At 48.2% G+C, this 24,141-nt stretch overlaps 1 protein-coding gene across 5 annotated transcripts in view; it reads right to left on the minus strand.

Moving 5' to 3' along the window:
* Positions 1 to 18,786, minus strand: part of Actn4 (actinin alpha 4) — a 66,136-nt gene extending 47,350 nt beyond the window's left edge. For 4 of the 5 annotated variants that reach the window (XM_057754285.1, XM_057754291.1, XM_057754279.1 and 1 more), the window contains exon 1: positions 18,511 to 18,785. In XM_057754285.1, the coding sequence (XP_057610268.1) occupies positions 18,511 to 18,672 (162 nt within the window). In that variant the 5' untranslated portion in view covers positions 18,673 to 18,785. Of the gene's footprint in view, positions 1 to 18,510 lie in introns of all 5 variants that reach the window. The other variant, XM_057754296.1, reaches the window with a different exon arrangement.
* Between the last annotated feature and the right edge of the window lie 5,355 nt (positions 18,787 to 24,141).

Consider the following 24,141-nt stretch of genomic DNA (forward strand, 5'->3'; position numbering starts at 1 on the left):
GTGTATATGTGTGCAATAATTTTACTGTTCTAAAGCCATAACTAGGTTAGTTCTCTCCTGTCTCCTCCCTTCCTCTCTCTAGTTCTAACTCAGCTTCTGAGTAAATGTCAGCTCAATTGGACCCCTTCCCCCTCCACACACAGGATCACACACAGGATATGAACCACAGGAAACTTCCATGGTTCCCTTGTTTAATCCTCATACTTCCTTCTAAGGCTGTTAGGAGGGGCATATTCCAACTGCATCCGGAACCACAGTAGCTTCAGGGGTCCCGTCTGTCCAGAAAGCACACGATGCAGAGAGTGAAAGGAGACACCATATCACGGTCATCTGAGTGGCTGCCATGATTTGTGTGGTATTCAAAGGAAGCAGGCCCTTCAAGAGACCTAACTCTTCTCAGCCAGGCCTGATCTTACGTCTGCTTCTGCCATATAAATAGCTCATCAGCTTGCATGTGTTGCATCAATGTCTTTACACAGGGCTGCTTTGAGTTTATTTTTGTTGCTTTCATTTGTGCCTCACTGTTAGACTTCCAGCCAGGGGAAAATGACAAGATGCAAGGCTTGTCCTTTGCGCAGAGACAATCCAGACGGTTCTTGGAGGCACATGCAAGATTAACAACTTAAGGATGCCAACTCACTGGCACTGTTAGTCTTCTGAAATGCTTTTTGTGGGAAAAGCGGATATATCAATCTAGTTCTGTGTCAGGCTCCATCCTTCCTAATGCAGAAGGGAGCCGCTACCTAGTGCTTCACTAGGTAGCCATAGATCCCATAGGGAGCTGCCAGTTAGCCAAAGGGGATCGGGTGAAAAAGGCTGTCTCTGAAAAAGCAGCATTTTGAGGAGCAAGAATAGTAACAGTCTTTGTTGTTTTGTTAGCTAAGAAAAGCTGAATCTTTTTTTTTTTTTGGTCTTTTTTTGGGAGGCGGGACAGGGGTTGTTTGTTGTTTTCGAGACAGGGTTTCTCTGTGTAGTCCTGGCTGTCCTAGAACTCGCTCTATAGACCAGGCTGGTCTCAAACTCAGACACCTGCCTGCCTCTGCAACACAGTCGCACATCCCAACCCAGGCCAGACCTTTGGTGGTGACAACTCAGAACAATAATATCATCCAGGTTTTGGGTCCTTGGCAAGGATCATCAATATTGTCACACTGAGTTTCCTGCGAAAGCTCTGAAGACAGGAAACCAGCCCTGTGCCTCAGTCCCTTGCCTGATCTAAGCCATCCTATCAGGGTAAAACAAAGACTTTCTGTGTTTTTCCCTTAAAAAAACAAAAAACCACACACACACACACACACACACACACACACACACACACACACACACACAATTTCCCCGCACTTTTAATGAGCACTTTAATTACAAGCTGAAGAATTAGATATAGTTACGGATGACCTCATGCTTGCTGTAATTAGCAATGTGAAAAGAGCTGGCATATCCCTATGCCTATTCCTTCTCCCCCACCCCAGAGTTCAGGGTAATTAGGAAGCTTGACCTCGCAAACAAGCTATTCTGGTCCAGGGAGCCCCTCCCCAAGAGATCCTACCACAGAGAGGCTTGGTCCTCCCCCTCCCCAGTCCAAAATGGATCCGGCTTCAGGAAGGTTTGACTTGCCTGGGATAATGATGCAAGAGAGGTGACAGATATTTCTGAAGGGCCCCACTCTAAACGTTAACAAGTTTTAATTAACGCTGAAGATAATTTAACCCTGGCACAGTAAAGGGTAAGAAAACCACTCATCTCGAGGCAAAAGAAGTGTTTGGATCTGCATGGTCCCCATCATGCAGAGGGCATGCTTGCTCCCGCTGCACTTACTAAGCTTGTACTTAGGGTTCTGATGTGCAAACCCCACCACTGGAAGTGCAGCTGACTCAGGCTGTTACTTTCCATATATTTTTGTGTTAGGAGTGTCAACAGCCTGATTTGGAAAATACAAGCAGGGTGGCCCTCCCTCAGGGTCCAGTCTGCTGCCAACAATGGGAGCTCCTAAGAATGGTTGTGCCTGTCCACCACCCCCACTCCCCACACTCACCCCCCAGTCAGTTGTCACTCTGCTGTAACATTTTCCAAATTTGCTGTGGGCCTGCGCCCTGTTAGGGGAGAGGCTGGGAGGCGGACATTCTCCTCATTCTTTTGCCTTATTAGGTTGTGGATTTGATTGCTTTTGGGGGGGATAGAGGCTAAGTTGAGGAATGGCATCAGGAAGTGACCCCAGGAAAAGGGGGGCTGGGAGGAAGGAGGAAAGGAGATGAGCAACAGGCCTGAGAAGTTTCTCACTGGGGGAAAAGGTTGGCAGGGGGTGAGGGGCACACAGTTCTAATAAAGTCCTCTAGAGTTACTTGCTTAGGGTTGATACCTGGGCATGAGCTCCTGTGTGCCTCTCCTGGCCCTGTGTGCCAGCCTTTTGGGCAGTTACTTGGGGTGTTATCAGTGGGAAGCCTTCCTGTTTCAACATCCCTTAGAAGCTATTACTGTAAGGGAGTGCGGTGGGGACTGGCTTCTAACCTGAGGTCATAGTATTTTTATTCATTTATTTCTTGTAGAGAAAGGGGACAGGAGGACCTGGGGAAAGAGACTCTCAGTAGATAGCACACTTGGCAAGCTGCACGGGCCATGGAGGAGTCTTGCTGAGACTGTCTGTGGTTCATCCAGACATAAAACTGCTCAGGACCTGAAAGTCTGAAACAAGCAGCCACCTCCCAGATAATGAGGCCCAGATGAACAGAGGACAGGGAAAGGACGAGGTTGTATCACTTGCAGTCCAGTGCGCATTGCCACTTGATGGAGGGTATTTAGGTATTTAGGTTCTAGAGCTCTCTGGGGGACAACTGAAAGGAAAGGGGGTGATGCTGGGTTTTCCACTGTTTTGCACATTGCAACAGCACTTTCAACCCCTTTGCAGAGGAGGCCAGAACAGCAGACACCTATTTACCCCGTTTCCTCCTCAGGATCCAGCCCTGAGGTAAAGGGTTAAGCAGCAAGAGAGTAGCAGGAGTGGGTGTGGAGTCCAGATCTGTCTTCCAAGAAGGGCTCTGAGCAGTACCCTCCCACCTACACCTACATCTTTCACTGCCTCCTGCATGAAGTGTGGACTGGGGTGTGAGAAGCGCCCTCACTCCCAGAATGCAAATGCTGCAGGGTCAGGAGACAGCTTGAATCCAGGTGCCACCTGAGCTGCTTCTTATGTCTAGCGAGGAACAGGGAGTTATCAACTAACATCCCCACAGGAGCCTGGGTCCATTCAATAAATCTTCTTAGTGAGCCTTGTACTAAGGACAACTCCTTTCCCCACACACCTCTGCCTCACTCCTGGCTCCTCATGAAAGAGTACTTCACAACTTATGCCCCAGGAATTTCTTTCAAAATGGGGGCTAAACAATAGTATCTCCAACTACAAGCATTTTTAATAGAGCCGTCACCTCCCTAACTTCTCTGCCTTTCATGAAGGGGAGAAGTAGTACCATAAAGAGTGTTAGGCAGCTTCGACCAGATGCCTCAACAGGTAGAAAAAGAAACAGAAACTGGCTATGTGGAACAGCCTCCAATCCACCCTCTGGACCTGATGACAGCAGGCTACAGAGACTATCTTAAAGCAGGTGGCACTTGCCAGCTTCCCCACCCCTGCTGGATTGCTCTAACAAACCTACTAAGCCCAGGTAGAGGAAGAGAATGAGACAGAATGCTACTGGATAGCTGCAGCCTTCCTCCTTGTTTGGGTGGAGCAGAAAGGGGCAGCTAGTGACACTGGCCTTATTTCACACTGGGCCAGAACATAGCCTAAAGATGTCAGTTTATGAAAGCTCAAAGGTACCTCAGTACCTCATCACACGTTTGACCATAAGCAACTGAATGAGTCTTTTTTCAGGGGTGGAGGTTGGGGTTATCAAGACAGGGTTTCTCTATAGAGCCCCGGCTATCCTGGAACTCCCTCCGTAGACCATGTTGGCCTTGAACTCAGAGATCCACCTGCCTCTGCCTCCTGAGCACCACTGCCCAGCTCCCGGTTTTGTTTTTAATTTTTCTGAGATAGTGTTTTATGTAGTCCAAGCTCACTATAGTGACCTCACTATGAAGCTGAGTATGACCTTGAATTTCTACTAAATCTTGCTGCATCTCCTAAACACCAGGATCACACATGTTCAATATCTTGCCTGGTTTCGCTAACCTATAAAGAATGACTGCTACAAGTCTGAAGCCAGCTCAACTACACAGCGAATTCCACAATAAGTTTAGGCTAGCCACCTATGACACTGTATCTGTAAAAAGAAGACCCCACAAGGACTTAAATTCAGAGCCTAGGGTCTTGCTAATCAGAAGGTTCTAAACACAGCTGAGCTAAAGCAAGCATGCCACTGCTCCCCTCACACCTGGAGCTCCCCAAAAGACAATGTCCATCAAGAGAAGCACTGTTGAAAGAGGCCGCTATGCAGGAGGGACCCTCTAACATTTGTCCCAAGAATTTGCCCAAAGTTGTGGTACAGCCCCCACCTCTGTACACTCACCTCCTTTATGAACGTTTCCATGACTGACCCCACCTGCCCTTAGTCACCCCTTTCCTTTCCCAGGACACGGCTAGAATGCTGTGGGCTTGTCGGTGTGTGGTTAAATAGCCTTCTGCGGTCTCATGTAGCTTTGCTCTCTCCCCAGCTACGCTGTGAGCTCCTCGAGAGCATGGACTGGATCTCCGGTTTCTCTCATAACCCAAAGGCTCTGCACAGAGCTCTACTCAGCAGAGAGGCCCAACAAGGGCTGTTTGGTACTGACGGTCATGTTTCTACCTGAGTGCTGGACTCCAGGGCCCACAAAGCCCCAACTCAAGTTACACAAGAGGCTGGCTGGCTATAAAATGCAGATGTACTCTACAGTCGGTGGTCCCTCTTTTTGCTACCTAAGCGGCCACTTTCAAAAAGCCTTCCTTCACAATATAATGGAAACACAGCTTTCATGGAAAACAACAACAACAACTTTTCTACCTGGAGCAGGCTCAGCCGAGTATAAATGTATAATAAGTCACCCACCATGGAAACTGTAGCTGCAGTCTACACTAGGGGAACACACAACGGACTCTGACACACTTGCCATATCCTTTTTGCTCACTCTTAATCAATTTTATCAAGAGGAAATTTTATTTTCACATTTGAAGGGATGAAAATAAACCCCCCTTCTCTCTACACACACCTACTCTCCCAGACAGCTACTAAAAGATTTAACAAGTCACATGGTACTCTGCCAACAGAACAGGAACCGCACCATCTTCTTTCTGCCTCAAGGAGCTGCTGCCTAGGCCACCAAGACACCTTCAGACTGGAGCACTCCTTTGGCTTCTGTTGACAAGGAGATGTTTGCTGTAGGATTTCTCCAGAGGGCAGGATGAATCCAAGCCCATGCTTAGAGTTCCCAGGACTTGCCTTCTCCCTCTGGTACAGTGTGCTTACCAAGCTCTGTCTCTGCTCTTCCTCCAGAGTAAAAGTCACACAACCAGTCAGACAAGCTGAACCTTTAAACAGGGCTTTCTGCTGGCTTCCAACAGCATGCGGAGAGTGGAATTGCTGAGATGGAATCACCCAAGTCTGACTCTTGTGAATTAAGGAACCCTAGTGCCAGCTGACCAGAGGAAAGTAGGTGATATGGAGTGGGTGAAAGAGGGGTTTACAGAGAAGGCCTAGAAGAGCTCTCTTAAAAATCAAGACTCCAGCTGGGCGGTGGTAGCGCACACCTTTGATCCCAGCACTTGGGAGGCAGAGGCAGGTGGATCTTAGTGAGTTCGAGGCCAGCCTGGTCTACACAGCCAGTTCCAGGACAGTCAGAATTGTTACAAACAGAAACTCGGTCTCAAAAAAAAAAAAAAAATCCGAAAAACAAAACAAAATCCCATGCAAGATAGGCAAGTGTTACCAAGCTTGATGACCTGATCCCCAGAATCCAGGAGTGGGGGGAGGGGGTGATTTCCAGGACAGCCAGGGCTACATAGAATCCCTGCTTCGCCCCCCCCCCAAAAAAAAATCAAGCCTTCTGACAGGACACTGTGACTTATACCTGATTCCTAGCAGTTGAGAGGTGGAGGCCAAGAGTAGACGACATAGTAAGACCCTGACTCAAAAAGCCAATAGTGGTAACAACAGAAAGAGGCTGAAGACTAAGGGCGGAAAAGATGTCATGTGGCATCTCAGCCGGTATAAATGCCTCCTGATGGGAAGGGGGTTGGACCTGTCCACATGGTGCAAGTTAGGTGCAGAGAGTCACACTACAAAGCAAATGAGCACACAGTGCTGTAAAACTCCAGACTCCAAAGTCACCCAGTACTTAATCAGACACAGGTGCCTACTGCAGAGATAATTGAAGCCTTTGTTCGCTTTACTGCCATGCAGTTTGGGGGTTCCCACTTCAGAAGTGAGTTCTGGTTTGGCTTGTCCAGGGAGCTGGGGAGGAAAAGGCTGTAATGCTCAAATTCTGGCTCCCACCTACCTTCTCAGTACTTCAGGACAAAGGTCTGACAAAGGCCTTCCTCCTCTCCTGGGGACTTCCCACTGTAGGGAACTGCCAAAATGCCCTCTTCAGAGACCTTCCTCCCAGTTCTCCAGCAAAAGCAGCACCAGTTCTTACCAACCTCCTCCAGAGCTGCTCCCAATCTCTAGTTGACAGTAGTTAGTAACAAGAGCATAACACAGGGAGCAGACACCTTCGCTCAACACTGGGCTACACCAGACTTAGCCCTCCATGGATGCCTTCCTTAATTTGTTATGTTATTTGTTTGAGCTAAATACAATCAATTTCATTTCTTTTTGAGACAGTCTCTCTTAACCTAGGCTGGCCTTGAACTTATGGTTCTTCTGCCTCCAACTCCTCAGCGCCTGAATTAAAGATTTGTGTTACTCAGCCAAACCCCTGGGTCCATTGCTGCGCATGTGCTGTGAGGACTGTCATGAGAATAAAACCTACTGCAGAGGACTGTGTGCAATCAGTCCACAGTGCACCAAGGTAGAATGTTAGTGCACAGTGTGTGCGTAGTTATGTGTGTATCCGTGCTAACCTATGCGGCACAGGTGGAGGCCTGAGGCTGACGCCGTGCAGACCTCTTCAACTGCTTCTCTGCCTGTTTTTCTGAGTTTTTTTTTTTTTTTGGGGGGGGGGGTGTTTGTTTTTCGAGTCAGGGTTTCTCTGGAGCCTGTCCTGGAACTCACTCTGCAGACCAGGCTGGCCTCAAACTCAGAGATCTGCCTGCCCCTGCCTCTCCAGTGCTTGGATTAAAGTCATGCACCATCACTGCCTGGCTCTGCATATTGTGTGTGTATGTGTGTGTACACCATGTGCCTCTGAGTGCCCAGAGGACAGAAGAGGGTGTGTTGAATTCCATGGAACTGGATTACTGCTAAGAGGGTGCTGGGAATGGAACCCTGGTCCTCAGCTAGAGAAGTACACACTCTCAGCCACCAAGCAAGCCATCTCTCCAGACTTATTTTTGAGACAGGGTCTCTCACTGAGCCTGGAACTCATGGATTTGATTACACCTGCTAGTCAGTAAGCCCCTAGAATTTGTCTGTCTCCCTGCGCATGTGTGTCTATGGTTACAGACTCATGTTACCATGGCTGGATTATACTTATGTGCTAGGGACCCTTAGTCAGGTCCTCATGTTTGTACAGCAAACACTTTGCTCGCTGACCCATACAGATCCCCAGGCCCTCACTTTCTTTATTTACACACGTGTAGATCCTTTCTTTCTCCACCAACCTCCAATACGATTAAGAACATATAGAATGAGATGGAAAATGGCCTGCATTTGGTCTTCTGACTTCCTTAGTTGCCACAGACCAATCCCAAAACAGTCCCCAAAGGCCCTGGACTCTTGACAAAACTGAACCCATTAGAATCTGAACTGCTATTCCCCAGAAATCTCATGTTTCAACTATGCTTGGAATGTTTGATAGGAACAGGCATTTATTTTTAGGCAAGAAAGTTGTCTCCTAAAACCCTACAGAACAGGCCGTATTTGGCAAAGACTGCCTTGGGCTTGTTTATCAAAAAGGCCCAAAAATTTCAAGTGGAAGGTGGCTGCTTAGGGAATATCAGTGACCTGTGGGTTTTCTATCCTTACGGTCAAAGCTTGCTCCCTGTTGAGTTTTGGGGATGCTCCTGTGTGGGAGCAGAAGCCAAGTGTCTTTTCTACACCTTTCTCAATTTTGAACCAAGATCCATTAATCAATCACCCAGAAACTGTCCAGTTCTCAATGGACTGAACTTCTTTCCATCAGCGGGCCCACGCCCATCACAGAATTACAAAAGCTGGGCATGGTGGCCTATAATCCCAGCACATGGAAGGATGAGACAGAAGAATTGTCGAGAGTTAGAGGCCAGTGTGGACTATGTAGTAACTGATCAGTCAGGGTTTTATACAAAATCCTTTCTCAAAGTGAGGAGGAGACGCTGGCATGCTAGAGATGTGGCACAGTGGTCGTTTGCAGAACATTCATGAGACCCTGGATTTAATCTTGTGTGTGTGTGTGTGCGCGTGCGTGCGTGCGTGTATTTTAAGAAGTGGCCAAGGTAGGAGTGTGGGGTGTGTTGTGGGGGAGGGTAGCACACATCTTTAATCTCAAACACTTTGAAAGCAGGGGCAGGCAGATCTCAGTTCTTTGTCAGCCTGGTCCACATAGCAAATTCCAGACGAGTTAGTACTACACAGTGAGACCCTGTCTAGAAAGGAACAAGGAGTGGCTAAAAAGGCCCTCTCCTCACTGCTGTAGGTATTTCCTGACCACCCCACCAAGAGCCACGGGGCTGAACGACTAAAGCCAACGTCTCTGAGAAAGACATTTTGATACAGGCCATTCTGTTTTACAGAAAGTCAAATCTACCACAGTCTTGGCAGCACAGCTCAAAAAAAAAAAAAGTAACTGCCTCAGAATCCTGGTGATGTTTACTGTCTGGACACCTTCCAGGACTTGAAAATCTGAATCATGACTGGTTCACAGACAGCCTGTAAGAAGGGCCAATTCATCAGACTGCCCTTGAACCAGCCTGGCAAGTCACTGCTCCCAGACATTTTGAATTTTGAAACTGGGCTTACTTCATAGGCCCAAACTAAAAGATCATTTTAAGTCTTAAAGTTAAAAAAACGGAAGGGAAAAAAATCCGAGCCTTCCCAAAGTAAGCCAGAGCAGAACTGCTCAGTATCCCAGTCTCATCAGGAGTTTAATGAGCTGAGCATCATAAAGGAAAGGGGGAAGGGCGTTCTCAGATGTGGAGTTTTTCTTTTTTTATAACAGTGCTCTTTATTTTCTCTTTGAGTTTGATGGGAACTTTAAGTTTTTAATTTGTGTTTGTGAAAGCAGGCAGGGGTGGGGATAGCTCAGGGGTAGAGCAGTTGCCTAACACATTTGAGGTCCTGGGTTCGACACACAGCGCTGAAATAACAAAAGGCCACATAGCTGAAATTCCAACTCTAAATGCAGACCCTGCAGTGACTACAAAGCCACCAGCTGCTGTGCGCACACACCCCTTATCAACAAAGTAGGCGGTCCAACTTCTGAGCCACTCAAGCCCCTACTGGGCACAGCCACTGTGCAAAGCATGTGGCATTTTTCTGTGAGATATACCACCTGGTATATCTTTCTGCCCAGGCCCCTGGGTTGGGTGCAGCACTCTCCCAAATAGTAAGCAAACAGGTTTCCATGGTGAGAGCAATTAAATACCCTCTATTCACACCAGACTTAGTCAGACAAGAGTGCTAATATGCTTAACGTGCTCACCTTACACACACACACACACACACACAATGACACTGACTGAAGCTAGTTTCCAGCACCGCCTTTGGCCTATAGTGATCAAAGGCTTGTCATTCCTGAGCAGAAGCACCACAACTCCTCTTCCTGCCTGTGACACTCCCTCAAGCAACCCTGCCGGCCCTGCTTGCCATAGCTGGATGCTGAATCACTTCTGCAAGCTTCCTTCCATGATGTTGTCTAACCTCAAATTGGCTTCCTCTAGCATGGTGGGGAGTGAGGGACATTTCACTGGTTGCTGTCCCTCACTCCACTGTTGGAAACATTTGAAAGTTGCACTCTAGAGAAACTGCACCTTGTGTATGTGGGACTGGTTGGCTATGAACCACCCACTCAGAAAGAAAACCCACTAGAAAGTCAGTGACAGACATCACTCAGCCCCACACCTTTGAGGGGAAAACTTTAAAAAGCATAAAACAAACCACAATGTCGCCTTTCTTTCTGTCTGCAGCAAAGACACAAATGCTATTGTACTATGGTGTTCCAGCACCATTCAGTCATTGCGACACCATCACAAGGATATTTCCCAAGATGACTTCACTGCGTTCCACGGGGCAGGAACTGCCATTTCCAACCAAGACTGCCCCACGTCTGTGGTTCTACTAGAAGACAAAGAATCTGTTCTGCTCCGATATTTGGAAGAAAAAACATTTTGGTAAGTCTTTCTTAACTCCACAGGAGAACACGGTTTCCCTTCTAGATGGCACAGCAGTATGTTCTACTCGTTGCAGTGACCAGGATTCCGGCACGTAGGTCTAAGAAAACTGGGGCCTTGAAGAGAAGCTACGTGTGGAGCAAGTGACAACTCACATTCCTTTTTTTAAATTAAACACACACACAATTTTCTTTTTTGATTTTTCAAGATAGGATTTCACTGTGTAACAACCCTAGCTGTCCTAGAACTAGCTTTGTAGACTAGCCTGGCCTCAAACTCAGAGATCCGCCTGTCTCTGCCTCCCAAGTGCTGGGATCAAAGGTGTGCCATGCCCACCACTGCCTGGTTAATTTATTTTTATTTTATGTGCATTGGTGTTTTGCCTGCATGTATGTCTGGGTGAGGGTGTCAGAAACCCTGGAATTGAAGTTACAGACAGTTGTGAGCTGCCATGTGGGTGCTGGGAATTGAACCTGGATCCTCTCAAAGAGCAGCCAGTGCTCTTAACCACTGAGTCACTGTTACAACCCCCAGACAACTCACATTTTTATATTTATAATATGGTCTGTAATCTTAGCACTTGGGAAGCAGATGCAGGAGAATGGCCAGGTCTGGGGCCATTCTAGTTTATACATCATAATCCTGTCTCAAAAGACCAGAAGGGGACCTAGAGATGGAGTGGTAGCAAATGGCAGAAACTGGGCACAGCAGCGATACCTCTAATACCAGCACCAGGGAGGGAGGCAGAGATAGGAAAAGTCATCTTCAGCTACATATTGAATTTGAGACAGCCTGGGCTACATCAGAGTCTACCACAAAAAGAAAAACAGAAAACAAAAATGGGAAGAGCGGAGTTGAACAAGGATGAATCAAGGATCATCCAATCCTGAGCAAATATGGTGGGATATTTAAGGGGCTGAGTATTCCTGGGAGAGTCACTGCTCTGCCCACTTCCGGAAATGTTTCTGGGGTCAGATGAGATAAAGTTTTTCCGAAGGCGGCAGGCATACAGGGATGTTCAGCATTGTCCACATCCTCTGTTCAGCCTTGAATCACGTGGAGGTTACTCCCTTAAAGTCACCGGTTAACCTGGTGACTTCAGAGAAGGTCTCTTGTGCATGAGTCTTCAATACCTGCTAGCATGTACCCTCTGAACAAAGGGAGCTGACCTTGGACCAGAGTCTCTGGCTGGACCTCGCTGAACCTAACATTCTTTTGTTCTTCATGATTTTTTTTTTCTTTACAGTTTCCTTTCTTTAGTGCCAGGGAAACCAAATCTGTCAGACACCAAACTGATTTCCCTCTTTTTAAAATAGGGTTTTAGACCCAAGCATGGTGGTGCACACCGCTAATCCTAGCTCTTAGGAGGCAGAGACAATGGATCTCTGGGAATTCCAAGCCCACCTGGGGCTGCATGGTTAGACCCTGTCTCAAGAAAATTAAAGTGTCTCATGTAGCCCAGGTTGGCCATAAGCTCAGCATACAGTTGAGGATGACTTTCAACTCTTTCTCCCTTTGCCTCTGCCTCCCAGTACTGGGATTACAGGTATGCACCATCACTTCCAGTTTCCAATTTATTCTTTATTTTACTTATTTAGGTTTTCAAGACAGGGTTTCTCTGTGTAGCCCTAGAACGCACTCTGTAGACCAGGCTGGCCTCAAACTCAAGAGATCAGCCTGCCTCTGCCTCCCAAGTGCTGGGATAAAGACGTTTGCCACCACCAATCGGCTCAATTTTTTTTAAAGTCTAAAAAAGTTCAAGTTGACTTAAATACTTACTATTGAGATAACTGCAGAGACTACAGGGTCAGTCTGTACCCCCCACACACTCCCCAGCTATTGGTTAGGGAATGTGTGGGTGGGAAAGGTCCTTCCAAAAACACAGGAGCAAGCACAACAGGTGGTAAGTAGCAAGTCCCTAGTAAGGTCAGTCAGTAGCCTTTCAGGTAACATTCAATACATCATAGCTAAGAAAAAGGCCACGGGTCTCCATCAACCAGCTTCTGAGGACTTTCTGCGGACAATCCAAGTTAATGCCTCTGTTTACAAGAAGGATGAAAAAAAAAACCAGCCAAAGGGGGCGGAGTGGGGTGCACAGCATTAAAATAAATGTCTCAGGGACTTTTCTAATCCCAGGGAGATTGCTCCTGGGCTGAAACTCCTCAAGCACTCAGATCAGGGCACCAGGTTTGTTCATCTATAGAGATGGCACTTTCTGTCAGAGAGTTCCTCCCTCCTAGACAGTCTGCCCTACCTCCTCTTTAAAAAAGAGGTTACAACTGAAAAATACTGTTTCTCTTTGACTAGTTGAATTTAGACTCCAGATACCTGGGCAATAGACTAAAATGTCCCTAGTGAACCTTCTTGAAGTGGTGTTAAGTGCTGTCCTGCCACTTTCCGATACTTTATAACAAAACTACCTGTCTACATTGCCAACACTGTAACTACATTTCCTTATAACTCTGCTTTGATGTTTCAACCAACTTGAGCTCTCGAACTACCCAGGTAATAAAGACTTCTTTCACTAGTCCAGGGACAATGGCTTTGTATCTGCCTCCATCTCGGCTTTAATAGGTCAGTGTTTCAGTTACCTTATCCACTGAATCGCCAACTTGCTATTATCACTAGCCTCTCATTTCCATGAGAAAGGTAGAGAAAAAAAATCTTTAACAAGGTAATGTGAGTGTTTTTATTATTCTGTAAGACTAAACACATAAATAAAGGGGACGGAAGGAAACTGAGGGACAGGAGCTGAGTGCTGAGAACAGGGACACGGAGAACAAAGGAAACAAGAATAAGCAGGTGGATACTGAGTTGGGACACACAAGCAAGCAGGACCGGGAGATCAGCATCTTGATATTCTGGCTATTCAGACACCTGAATGAGTAAGTGGGACTACAGCAAACGGATGTTGGCTTATTTTCTCCCCTTCAATGTACCAGCAGGAGCAGCAGCAAAGCAATTTTAAAAAAAAGGAGATCTGGTCAAAGGCTTGTGCAATTCCCAGCACACTATAAATCAGATGACAAAAGCCTAGAGTGTTCATCTCAACAGCCTCTAGAATTCCTTGGGCCTTCCCAAACTGATGCTTTTTTGGCTCCCTCCTCCTGGCTGTCATCTGCTAGACAGCACTGCCAGATAACCTGTACTACACACTCACTTAACTCTGGAAAGGTCATTGTCTGGCCAAAGTTGGCCATGAATTGAGTGTATATTGAAATGGCAAAACTCTCCTTACCTGCTTGTTAGGTTTAGACTTGGAATCTAAGACTAAAGGCTCTGCTCCCCTGCCGGGTGATGAAGTGACTATGTTAGATGCAGGATGTATTTTAACTGATCTCCCTGCTAGCCTCCCCCTTGGATGGGAAGACAAAGTATCACAGCCTCACTTCCTGGTGGGCTTTTTGATGTTTTTTCTTTTCTTTTTCTTTAAGACAGGATTTTGTTATGTAGCCCTAACAGAACCAAAACTCTTTGTAGACTGGCCTTGAACTTGTCTATAATCCCCCCCCACACACACACACACACTCTGCCCCCAGTGTGCGCCACTATGCCCAGCTAGAGTCTTTCTAAATAACCCAGGCTGGCCTTGAATACAATCAGTCACCCAAACTGGCCTCCAACTCTAATGATCCTCCTGCTTCAGCATTCTGAATGCTGGGCTCACAAGCATGTGCTGTGATTCTCCTGGATTGCTTTTGCCCACTAACACTTTCACCCAACTTTCCCTGCAAGGCCAAGCAATTGGCTGCCACTAAATGAAAGCTTTTAGCATGCCTTCTAACTGGAGAATGAGTCAGTTCCGCTGCTAAAGAAGCCTCCCCATTGGTCTCAGAAGCTGGATCCAGAGAGGGTGTTGCAAAAGGTAAAAGGCAACCCCTGGGCCACACCCTAGACTGCCTAGGATTAGTAAAGTGGTAGACGCCACCCCGGGCCACAACCATATCTCAACTCTCAACTAAGAATAAGCCTACCCTTTCAGAAACTTTTCATTTCTTTTTTTCTTGTCTTTATTTTGTTTTATTTTGGAAGGGACAGGATTTCTCTGTAGCTTTGGAGCCTGCCCTGGAACTCACTCTTGTATACCAGACTGACCTGAAACTCACAGAGATCCACTTGCCTTTGCCTCCCGAGTGCTGAGATTAAAGGTGTGTGCCACCACTGCCTGGCTTTTTTTCTTGTCTTCTGAACTAGGGTCATACAATATTTATTGCCCATGCTGGTAGGCCCTGAACTTGAGATCTGTCTGACTCAAGATCCTGAGTGCTGGGCTTCCAGGAGAACACACATTTTCCAGCAGGACGGGAGGAACAGGATGCTGGCTGCTGAGGCACTTCCTCCTCTCTCTTCTCCCAAGAGGGCACACAGCACATATATTCACCCAGATCCCATACTTACTCTTGTTTCCAGAGGACAACCCAGTTTGGCTACTTTTTTTGTTGTTGTTAAGTATGTTATTCGATTTCGAAAGCTGCTAAGGAGCTGTTAGTCTTAGCCAGCTCCTCAGAGAGGAACAATCAGAGCAATGGAGCAAAATACCAGATGGCTACTGTGGGGTCTAAAAGAAAAAATGCCGGGGGCTGGCTTACAAAAAACAAAACACTATCAGAACTTTCAAATAATTAACTCACATTTAATACAGGCTGAGCCAAAGGTCAGGGTCTAACCCTGAGGTCCGTAAACAATGGTGTGCCAGTGAACACTCAAGCTCAGAACAAGGCATTTCCTCTTACTGTGAGGAGAGGTTTGGGGGTAACTCTCAAGAGAACTCAGCCTTCCACAGGAGCAGGGGATATTACTGAAGACATGTGAGGACAGAGGTCTACAGCCATGCAATCCTAAGGATGACCAGTACCTGAATGGGACAAACTAGGAAAGGGAACTAAGGACTCTTGATTGCTCAAGGGTTTGCTTATAGGCCTATAGTTCCAAGCTACTCAGGAGAATGAGGCATATGGATCACCTAAGCCCGGGATTCAGGGACGGCCTGAACATAAACCTATAGACTAAAACAGTAATATTAAAACCTTCTTAAATCCTTTTTGTTGTTGTTTGTTGTTTTGTTTTGTTTTTTGGCGGGGGATCAAGACAGAGTTTCACTGTAGCTTTGGAGCCTGTCCTATAACTCGTTCTGTAGACCAGGCTGGCCTCAAACTCAAGAGATCCTCCTGCCACTGTTGGGATTAAAGGCGTGCTTCACTGCCACCCAACAATACGAGTCCCGTCCATCCAGAGTGTTCATGGCTGCCAAGGAACACCTGCTGCATAACCTCCATACTGATAACGCCTTGGGTATGGGGGCCCCTAGGATTCAGAGCAACGGCTTACAGACACATTCTTGACCTGGGCCAACTCCTGTTTCAGCTGCTGCAGTCACAGAGTTTGAGTGTGTGGACAGGTACGGCCAGGACTGTCACTTTCCTGTCATTCACACTCACAAAGGTTGTACAGGATCATGGGAAAGGCACAGCCACAAAACAAGAGGAAAGTCCTAGCCATCTTACTGGGGGTTGGGTTGGAGGCTCTTGAAGGAAGGGAAAAAATGCACCTACTGATTGATTCCTTTCCGGACTCCTTCCCCCACTGCACCCGTGCAGGCCAGGGTGCAGAGGTGAAGCAATACTTTCCCCCTAAAGGACAGCTAAGTGTAAATATTTGCTGCAGTTATAAAGCAAGCTCACTAGAGCCAGGCCCTTACAGAGTGCTGAAGCAACTGCAGGCAGAGGACGGTATAAGCCACCTTGTCTTCCACCCTTCCTGGATGGGAAGGAAGGAACCAGGAAGGAGCAGGTGAGAATGACACGGGCAGCAACGGGTTCTGGTGAGTTCTGGTTCCCGCCAGGGCCTGAGTACACACCAGCCTCACCATGTGGGTTCCCTTAAGAGTGGGATAGAGACCGGGCGGTGGTGGCGCACGCCTTTAATCCCAGCACTTGGGAGGCAGAGACAGGCGGATCTCTGGGAGTTTGAGACCAGCCTGGTCTACAAGAGCTAGTTCCAGGACAGACTCCAAAACCACAAGAGAAACCCTGTCTCAAAAAACCAAAAAAAAAAAGAGTGGGATAGAAAGACAGAAGCACCAAAGGCTGGTGGAAGATGTGAAAGGAAGGTGTCCTTCTAGCATCTAAGAAAAAAAAAGGGGGTGGAGGGATGGCAGCACACATTTTCTTAAACATTAGAAAAGATCCAAGACATTCTCAAAGCCAATGCTGTGATCCAGTTTCCTTCCAACTTTCAAAGTCTTTCAGCCACTTTCAATCTTTTCCAATCTGGTATGGCCTCAGGCAATAATTATTATTATTTTTTTTGTTTGTTTGTTTTTCGAGACAGGGTTTCTCTGTGGTTTTGGAGCCTGTCCTGGAACTAGCTCTTGTAGACCAGGCTGGTCTCGAACTTCAGGCAATAATTATTGTTGGGGTCCAGACTAGATCTCCCCTTCCTTTCAAAACGTATTCATTCACCAGCTAGCTCAACACACCCACTCCATTAGGTAAAAAGGTGTAAGACACCAACACCACTGCTACCTGCCACCCGTTAGGACTGCTCAGAACATTCAAGCTGACGTTGGTGATCGAGCCAAAGTTACACTAGGCCCCAGCTCAGGCTGCCCAGTCACAGAGCACCAACTCCCTAGAGTTGCCCCCAGGGAAGTCTGGGAAATGTCACCAAACCGGCTCTCTCCCACATCCTCAGGGTCCTGCTCCCAGCTCCCAAAGTCCAAATTCCTTGCAGATCCACTTTGCAAAGTCACCAAGAGGACCTTTCTTATCCTCTCCCATTTTACACTCAACATTGCCCTAAGAGATCAAGAGTCTTGTCAAAACCACAGTGCCCATCAGAACGTTACAAATCTGGAGAGAAAGTCTCAAACTCTTGAATGCATTAAATCACTTCTAATTTCAACTACCTCCCACCCTCGTCACACACTCGTGAACTCCCCCACACTCTCACCCACTCAACACACCCTTCTTTAGCTCTGCCTACATACATTCACACCCTCTCTTACCAGAGCTCCCCTCTCAACCGTCCCCATCACCACCCATGGCCTCCTACTCTGACCTCCGCTTTGCCACTGTGGCTGCTCTTCTACACTGCCTCCTCACCTCACAGTATCGTCAGAAAACACTGCCTAGCAGTCCCTTACCTGACCCCCTTCCCATCCGAAGCCACTACTCTACCTGAGCACTCATTTCGTCCTTCTTGAACGAAACAACCCCTTTCTCAGGCTCTGTAGAGTCCAGGGCCTTTATAATCACTCTTCCATTTTCCCAAACTAACCTCCTTCCCTCATCCTGCATTCCAGCTCTCACTGTCTCCCTCCACTCTCACTCTTACTCGTGTGCCTGGAACTCCTTCCTATTTCACCACCTCACCCTTCTTCAAAGCACCCACAAACACTGTTGGGCCTCTCCATCAATTCCACTTCTTTACCGTCCAACCTTCTCTTCCCTTTACAACAAGGCACCCTCTGTAAATCTCACCCCCTTCACAAATATCTTGTGCCTAGGCCCCATTGAAAAATAAACAAACCCGATCTTCTCAGACCCCTAGTACCATCAGACCATCTTACGATCCCTAGCCAGACTCCTTAGCCCCCCTTCTTCACCTTCCCTGATTCTCAATCTCTTCTAGAACTCACATACACACACAAAGGCTTCCGCAATTCCAATCTCTGATTCTCTGACCTCCAGACCATCTCCTCCACCCCGGGGTTCCAAAAACCCCCAAGTACTATCCAGGCTCCCCAATTCCCTTCCCGGACCCCGTTGCTTGCCTGGGCCCTCCCAATCCTTCCTCTAACCCTGCAATTCCGCCTTAAAACCCAGTTCTTTTTCAATCGCACGATCATCTCCTCAGTTGCCCCAGTTCCCCGCCCAGCCTTCCACAGCCTTCGACAGGTTTCCCGGATCTCATACCTAGCCTCCACTTTTTTTTTCCCCTCCAGACTGCCAACGGCTTCCTCAACCTCCGCTATCCCTCTCCGGGACTCCAAATCCCTTCCCGGTCCCGCCAACTGTTCTCAGGACCCCCTCCCCCGCAGGACGCCACCCAGCCCGGCCCGCGGGGCCGCGCACCTTGCGCTGCTGCTTCTCCCAGGCCGGGTCCAACAGCAGGTCCCGGTCCCAGTCATCCTCCTGGGCCATGTAGTCGCCCATGCTACCGCCGCCGCCCGCGCCATTGCCGCCGCTGCTCGGGCCGTATTGGTACGCCTGGTTCGCCGCGTGGTAGTCCACCATACCGCCGCCTCTTGCTAGCCCGCCAGCCGGTCCGCTCCCGCCTCAGCTCCCGCCCCTATGCCGGAGCCTCCGACTCAGCCGCCGCTTCAGCAGCTTTCAGCCCGCCCAAGACTGACGCCTGCGCGCTACGCTAGCGACGCCTGCGCACTGAGCCGCCGCCGCCGCCCTCCGCGCGCGCGCACCTAAGGAGCCTAGCCCGACACCAGACGTTCGGCGCCTGCGCAGAACACACCTCCGGCCGCCCGCCTAGCGTGGGAGCCCAGGCGCCTCTTTCGCGTGAACGCGCGCGTCCGCGGCCCCCCGCCGCGCGCGGCATTCCAGGATGGGCGGAGCCCAATTCATGAATGATTCATAAGGCGGGGCTCGTCGTCCGGCTTTAACCTGTTTCGAGGTGGAATGTGTTCTCATTCAGCCATTCAGACGTAATCAAGATTTATTGGCTGCCTACTGTGTGCTAAACCCTGTTTTATGCCTCGGCCCTAAAGAAGTCAGAAAAAGCCCCTCATGAAACTATCGTCTAGAATCCCTGCATTATGGTACATGAGGCCTCTGGTCTCAGGCCGCTGAGACTGAAGGATAGATATAGCATGCTTGGGGCCAGCCTAGGTTATATGGGAGACCCCTGTCTCAAATCAAATACAGGTATTTATATGGGAGACCCCTGTCTCAAATCAAATACCTGTATTTCCAGCATTTGGGGGTGTGGGCAGAAGGATCTGAAATTCAAGGCCAGACTTGGCATACAGGAAGTTTGAATCTAGCCTGGACTATATGAGGACTCGAGAGAGAGAGAGAGAGAGAGAGAGAGAGAGAGAGAGAGAGAGAGAGAGAGAGAAATGGGCTGGACTATAAAGTCTTCAGGGTAAGTTCATGGAAAATTATATTTAAAGAAAACTCGAAGGATTCACAAGATAGACATGGAGCTGGGTTAGACTGGAATAGATAGAACAGTAGCTGGGAAAGCAGAGGATCTTTTTGGACTTGTCTGTCCTCACTCAACGAACACTAAACACCTACAATGTGCAGGCGCTGGCCATCTAGGGACAGAAAAAAAAGCCAAATCAATTATCAAATGACTAACCTTGTAGTGGAGATGGGCAACAGTAAGAAACGTGGAAACTAGGCTTGGTGGTGCACGCCTTTAAACCCAGCACTCAAAGCCAGCCTGGTCTACAGAGTGAGTTCCAGGAAAGCCAGCGCTACAAAGAGGAACCTTGTCTCCAAAAAACCAAAAAGCAAAAGAGAAAGAAAGAAGCACACACAGGAAAGAATAGTGCCTCATTAACAGGCATCTGAAATTGGATTTGTTGTCCAGGTCACCTCCATCTTTAAAGTTTCAAGCTTCCTCCTCACAGATGCTGGCTTCATCTTCTCTCCAGGGTTTCTTCAAAGGTGGCCGTTACACCAGCAGCCTTCTCCCTGCCTCCCACTTTCCCCTCCAGCCCCAGTTTGTTGCTGTTGTTTGTTTTTATTTGTTTTGTTTTGTTTTAGTTTTTCGAGACAGGGTTTCCCTGTAGTTTTTGGTGCCTGTCCTGGAACTAATTCTTGTGGACCAGACTGGCCTTGAAGTCACAAAGATCTGGCGGCCTCTGCCTCCCTAGTACTGGAATTAAAGGCACGTGCCACCACCGCCCAGCTGTTTGTTTTTTTTTAATTTACATTTATTTATTGTGGGGGGGGCAGGAGTGCACGTGACACACGTGGAGGTCAGACAGAGTTTGGCCTCTGCTTCTACCACTGGTGTCCTGGGAATCCTGGATTGGACCTTCAGGCTGGGCCGCATGGCTTGCTTGCTACCCCCTTCTCTTGCAGAATCTTTTTCCCCCCCTGAACTGGAGATTAAAGTTAGGACCTGCCAGATGAGCCCTCTGCCAATGGAACCTTATCTCCAGCTCTTTTTTTTTTTTCCTTTGTATTTTGAGGCAGAGTCTCACTAAATTACCCACGTTGGCCTGGGCCTTGGGATAATCCTGCTGCGGCCCCCAGGGTAGTTGGGAACACTGACTGTAAGGCCAGGCCTCCCCCTCCTCTAGAAAACACACGTTTGGCCGGGTGGTGGTGGTGCACGCCCTTAATCCCAGCACTTGGGAGACAGAGGCAGACGGATCTCTGTGAGTTTGAGACCAGCCTGGTCTACAAGAGCTAGTTCCAGGACAGGCTCCAAAAACACAGAGAAACCCTGTCTCGAAAAAAAAAAAAAAAAAAGAAAACACGTTTGTTTGAGTCTGGAGGATTTCACTTGACGTGACGTTTCCACGCCACGGTTTTTTTTCTTTGAGGCAGGGTTTCTCTGTGTAATCCCGGCTGTCCTGAAACTTGCTCTGTAGACCAGGCTGGCCTTGAACTCAGAGTTCTGCCTCACAGAGGCCAGCCTCTGCCTCCTGAGTGCCGGGGTTAAAGGCACGTGCCACCACCAACCTTCATGTTTTCTTACGTGTGGAAATTTGGTTCTCATGCCAGCGTAGGCTTTAAAATAGTAAGAGTTTCTATTTACTATGGGGGAAGGTTCTGGGATCTTAGACCCAGCGGGTCCTCCACATATGGGTCCTGGTTTTCCTCTCAGCCTACCTTCCACTCTCTCAGCTTGCTGGCCTCCTCGATCCTGCCTCCTGATCGAAAGCTCCTAAGCTTTCAAGGCCTTTGCACAAATACCATGTTGTCTGCTGTACTTTCCCCACATTCCGAATCTCCATGACTCACAGCCTCCTGTTCTGCAGATCTCTGCTCTTCCAAGAGCCAATCCCTGACAGCTTTATAGAGAATAGCTTTGTGGGTTGGAGGAGTGTTTTGTTGGAGCTCACCAGAGAGGAACTGGGGGTGTGCCTCGGTTGGTAGAGCCTAGAATCCAGTAGTGAGGGTTTGGGAGCATGGCTCAGTGGTAAAGGGCTTAGCTAGAATCCACCGGTGAGGGCCTGGGGGCATGGCCTACATTCAGGTTGAACGCTTGCCTAACCGGAGGTGCTTAAGTTGCATTCAGACATCCGCTAAATAAGAACTGCCTCCTGCACCTTTGTCCATAATACTTTTCACTGTTGATTCATTGCTGTTCTGTCTTGGCTGTTTCTTTCCCCAAAATAGCAACCCACAAGGGAGGGAAGGGGACCTTTGCTTCAGATTCTGTTCTAGCCCTGGCCTCTGAAGCAGTGTCTGGTACCCAGAGGAAATTTACTAATCCGAAGTGAATTTATGAATGAATGGACTGAAAACCAGGTGTGTAACTCAGGTCTACACAGCTACAACACTCAGGAGGATCTTCTAGTTCAAGGTCAGTCTGGGTTACAAGGAGACCTTGTTTAACAAAACAAGACCCAAACACTGCTCCAATTAGGGGCTGGTGAGATAGCTCAGCAGGTAAAGATAATGCCAAGTCTAATGTCTTGGGGTTTCAGTTGCTGCAAAGAAACACCAGGACTGGTGGTGGCGCACGCCTTTAATCCCAGCACTTGGGAGGCAGAGGCAGGCGGATCTCTGGGAGTTCGAGACCAGCCTGGTCTACAAGAGCTAGTTCCAGGACAGGCTCCAAAACCACAGAGAAACCCTGTCTCGAAAAAACCAAAAAAAAAAAAAAAAAAAAAAAAAAAGAAACACCAGGACCAAATAACAAGTTTGGGAGGCATTTTATTTGGCTTACACTCTTCAAAGAAGCTGGGACAGGAGCTCAAACAGGGTAGGAACCTAGAGTCAGGAGCTGATGGATGGGTGCTGCTTACTGATTTGCTCCTCGTGGCTTGTTCAGACTGCTTTCTTATAGAATCCAGGACCATCAGCTCAGGAACGGCCCCACCCACAAGGGGCTGTGTCCTTCCATCAATCACTAGTTACGATATGCCCAGCAGGCTTGCCCACAGCCCAGCCCAGCCCTATGGAGGAATTTTGCTCCCCTCTCTTTAGCTTTGTAGCCTGTTCTGGAACTATCTTTTGTAAACTAGGGGCTCCATACTCACAGAGATCCGCCTGCCTCGGCCTCCTGAGTGCTGGGATTAAAGGCGTGTGAGACCACCACCCAACTGGAGGCATTTTCTTTTTTTTTTTTTTAAGATTTATTTATTATATACAGCATGTTTTCCTCCACACGAGAAGAGGGCATCAGATCTCATTAGAGATGGTTGTGAGCCACCATGTGGTTGCCGGGAATTGAACTCAGGACCTCTGGAAAAGCAGTCAGTGCTCTTAACCTCTGAGCCATCTCTCCAGCCCCTGGAGGCATTTTCTTAATTGAAGCTCCTTCCTCTCAGATGACTTTAGTATCTGTTGACATAAAGCTATGCAGCACACCTAAGGACTGGAGTTTTATCTCCAGAGCCTACACAGTAGAAGCATTCCTGACCTCCACATGTGGTGTGCACACACACACATACACCAAAATAAGCGCAAAAAATTGAAATATTTTAACTTCATTGAGAAAATCAGGGTGACCTCCTAGGTTTGGGATCTGAACAAAAAAGTGTGAGACCTTTACTAAAATGACTCCAGGGAAAAGGCTAATTTTTATTTAAAGGTAGGGTCTCTAGTAGCCCATTTTGACATCAAACTCACTATTTGAGGATGTGTGTGTAGCACTTCCTGCTTAGCCTAGGACTCTCGAAGTGGATGTTATTGGCCAGCAGCCCTCTGCGGGTCTCAAATAAGCACAACTGGTTCTTCGTTGAGGGTGACGTACCCAGGTACCCTGAGGACAGAAGAGAGCAGATGCCCTGGAACTAGAGGACTGTGAACTACCGCGTGGGTTCTAACAACCGGACCCAGGTTCTCTACAAGAGTGGTGAGTGCCTGTGATCACTGTGGTATCTCTCCAACCCAACACCTTTTTCTTTGAGACAGGATCTCGCCATGTACCCCTGGCTGGCCTGGAACAGAGATGCACCTGCCTCTGTCCCCCAAGTGCTGGGATTATAATGTGCCACCACGACCAGCACAAAACTAGACTTTAAGACAGCAATGGCTGGTATGCCTGTTAGTCAGCGTTCCACAACCCAAGGTCTCCCTGTAGCTGGGGCTGATCTTAAGTTCCAAGCAGTCCTCCTGCCCCAGCCTCCAAAATACCAGGAAACCATGGCTGGCCCCTGTCCCTTGTTAACACTGTAAGAGAAATCTACTGAGAAGACTGTCTCTCAGGACAGGAGCAGACAGTGGAGTGTCATGGTGGCCCTGGAAGCAGCTTGAAGGGTGTGTGTGTGTGGACATGCGCACCCACTCGCATTCTCTAGCCAGTAAGTCATTCATCAGCCAGACTGAAAGCAGGGAAAGATATGGCTGTCAAAGGACAAAAGGTCATTTCTACAAGATGGTTGGCAGTCGGGGCAGCATAGCAGGCCTCCCTCCGGTAGCACCGCAGGCTGACTTCCCCACAGAAGTCATTTGTTCCGTCCCAGAGTTAGGGCAAGTTCTAGCTTCTGGTGCTTGCTCGTGGCGGTCCGGAGACCAGAGCAAAGGGTGTGTGCCCCACCCTGGTTCACAAAGATAGGATCC

The sequence above is a fragment of the Chionomys nivalis genome, chromosome 2 (assembly GCF_950005125.1).
Source record: "Chionomys nivalis chromosome 2, mChiNiv1.1, whole genome shotgun sequence".
NCBI classification, from domain to species: Eukaryota; Metazoa; Chordata; class Mammalia; order Rodentia; family Cricetidae; genus Chionomys; species Chionomys nivalis.